Source organism: Papilio xuthus, unplaced genomic scaffold, assembly GCF_000836235.2.
Source record: "Papilio xuthus unplaced genomic scaffold, Pxut_1.1 DF828585.1, whole genome shotgun sequence".
NCBI classification, from domain to species: domain Eukaryota; kingdom Metazoa; phylum Arthropoda; class Insecta; order Lepidoptera; family Papilionidae; genus Papilio; species Papilio xuthus.
Genome location: NW_013530064.1, coordinates 118,347 through 121,089, shown reverse-complemented (window position 1 = coordinate 121,089; position 2,743 = coordinate 118,347). Strand labels below are relative to the sequence as shown.

The window sequence follows — 2,743 nt, the reverse complement described above, 5'->3', positions numbered from 1 at the left end:
AGCGGGTCCGGGGGCGGGGCGGCGAGGCGGCGACGCAGCCAGGCCCCGGCGGAGCGCTCGAGCGCGGCGGCCGCCTCGTTGAGCACCGCGCAGGCTCCGTCCACGCTGCCCGTCGTGATGCTGCGCCTGCGAGACAGATACACACTTAGTTGCACACGTGGATCCACATTATTGACTGTCAATGCGTTTGTGACAAAACAATGTGCGATGTGTTAGGTGAGACATCGTGGTGCATACCGTATCACCTTCCTGGCGATGAAGAAGACATCGTCGACGAGGTTTGCGGGCGCGGCTTGCCCGCCCGCCGCCTGCGTCGCCAGCGCCACCTGCGCCGAGCTCAGCCGCAGCGCCTTGCTCACGCTCTCCTCCAGGAAGAACCTGCGACACCACATCGACAATTCTATACACTCTGCACGACCATTACATTCCAATAAAAAATGTGCAACTGACACTCGTACGTATGACATACCACTAGGTCGTCACTAAAATAAAACTTTACCCCATGTTATGTTAAAGTCTAGCCGACTTTGTAACAACCGAATTACATGATCTCCTTAAAGTAAAATCACTAGAGCTGGGGAGATCGAGATAAAATGGACGCTGATCTAAGTCAACGATACATCGATGTAACCTTGTAAATTATAATAATAAACTAGCGAGCGAAAATGGACTCATCGTCTTTATGATAAAATAGAATTGATTAAAAATTATTATATTGCATCGTATGAGACTGATAATAATATAGCGGCAACGTACAAGAGGCACATTAGCTCAGTTGGTTAGAGCGTCGTGCTAATAACGCGAAGGTCGCGGGTACGATCCCCTCATGGGCCAACACTTTTTTCATTTTAGCATTTTATATCTTTTCAGTTAATTCAACATTAAAATCACAATTATCAGAATTGTTAACATTATGAGAGGATAGTAAAAAGTGTGGTACCGACCTCTCGAGCTCGAGGTAGTGGCTGAGTATGTCCTGTGCGGTGCGCGTGGTGTCGCTCTCCGCTATCAGCTTCTCCACCGACTCCATGCAATCAGCTTTCTCAGCTTCGGACAGGTTCGCCGACTCCGACTCTAACTACAATATTATTTTTCATAAAAACACATCAATTAGCTTCTTATATAATAAGAATTGCGTGACACACATTTATGGTTGTACCTCGGCGTTGCGCCTGAGGAAGGCGAAGTAGAGCTGAATGCGGGAGTGCGCCAGCGCCAACTCGTTGAGCGCCGGCTCTGCTGCCAGCGCGGCGCCGGCGCAGGGCACCGCCCCACCAGCCCCGCCCGCCCGCAGCCCGCGCGCGCCCGCCAGCGACACGTACACGCGCCGCACGCCCGCGCACACCTGCACCGTCCCATCACTACAGAACATGCACTTTCTCTCTTCTATTTTCTAATGTTCCACCAAAATACGACGAAGTACCGACCACAGGCTGCAGATGTCTCAGCGCGCGCGGCAGCAGGGCGTGCGCTGGCGCCAGCAGAGAGCGCGCGCGCTGCACGCCCCCCGCCCCCGCCTCCAGCACGCGAGTCAGCGCGTCCGCGTGCGCCGCGCCCCCGTCCCCCACACCACCCCCACCTTCTAACGTGCACGCCTTACGGATTTTACTCTCCGTCTGAATGTTACAATATTTTCATTTGTATTTAAATAATTATAGTCACACAATATGTCAGTTCTTAATGACAGGCATTTACAGACAGTAATAACAGTATGTGTCACCTGTGTGGCGAGATACTTGGCGAGAAGGTCGACGCCCTCTTCAGCGCGCCCGATCTGCGGGAACAACTTGTACAGCCGCTCCACCGCCACATCGTCCTCCTTGCGCGACGCTTCCTCGAATCTCAAAATTGAACAGCAAATGTAAAAAAGCTATCAATCATTATTTTTCATAGTTTATGTCTAAATGATGTGACACATACTTGCGCACGAGATGGTCGCGCAGCGTGTTGGCGGCGCGCTCCATGTCGGTGCGCGGGTCGGGAGCGCCGCGGGCTCGTGCCGCCGCCACCGAACCGGGTTCCATGCTCAGGAACCTCGCCACAAGACGTGCACCTGACGCGCACACAAATCTTGCCTCATTTTCGAGAGAATATAATATAATTATTTCCTTTACAATACTACAATGCCACTGACCGGTTTCATAATCATGTGCTTTAATGGCGGCATCCACTCCCGCACTGCACAGCTGCAGGTCAATGAGGTCATGCACCCGCCTCTGGCATTCTGCCACTCTGGACTGTAAAGTTTACATTCTTGTTGATTTAATAGTTACAAATTCTTCTCTTAATGTTATGAGTAATGTATTCAACAGCCCTATCATTTCCTCCCAACCCTTCTTATCTCTCTCCTAATGTAAGTAGTAATCTATCATACCATTTTTGAATGGTCATCATTGTTGTGTATGCGCTTGCACAGCGCTTGTTTCCGAACGAGCGGCGAAGTCCGCCGTTAGTGTGACAGCTACTTGAATAAACAGTCTGCGCTAAGCTAGCTATCGTTTTACTACTCCCAATACATAACAGTGGCGACGAGTGCGTGAAATACCCACTTTTAAAAAAATAAAACCCAAAATGTCTGTTATGCATTTTGGTGTTTTATCGTGCTTTAATCACAGTGAGCAAACGTGGAAAACGTATAAAAATCGCATAACGCAGTGGTTTATCGCGAACGATGTGAACCATTTAACCGATGCGACGGGAGTTAAACGACGAGCTATACTGCTTAGTGCGCTCACTGAGGGTA

The 2,743-nt window shown here is 50.3% G+C and overlaps 1 protein-coding gene and 1 non-coding gene across 2 annotated transcripts in view; one reads left to right on the top strand and one right to left on the bottom strand.

Annotated features, from left to right (window-relative positions):
* Cog4 (conserved oligomeric Golgi complex subunit 4) overlaps positions 1 to 2,743 on the bottom strand; it is a 4,340-nt gene that overhangs the window by 1,275 nt on the left and 322 nt on the right. Inside the window, exons 2-9 of the mRNA XM_013305794.1 lie at positions 2,135 to 2,237; positions 1,921 to 2,053; positions 1,721 to 1,841; positions 1,428 to 1,616; positions 1,160 to 1,345; positions 945 to 1,078; positions 238 to 378; positions 4 to 126 (exon numbers count right to left, since the gene is read on the bottom strand). Of these exons, the coding sequence (XP_013161248.1) occupies positions 4 to 126; positions 238 to 378; positions 945 to 1,078; positions 1,160 to 1,345; positions 1,428 to 1,616; positions 1,721 to 1,841; positions 1,921 to 2,053; positions 2,135 to 2,237 (1,130 nt within the window). The remainder of the gene's footprint in view (positions 1 to 3; positions 127 to 237; positions 379 to 944; positions 1,079 to 1,159; positions 1,346 to 1,427; positions 1,617 to 1,720; positions 1,842 to 1,920; positions 2,054 to 2,134; positions 2,238 to 2,743) is intronic.
* TRNAI-AAU (transfer RNA isoleucine (anticodon AAU)) lies at positions 761 to 834 on the top strand. The gene has a single exon. It is a non-coding gene; the product is annotated as a tRNA-Ile (tRNA).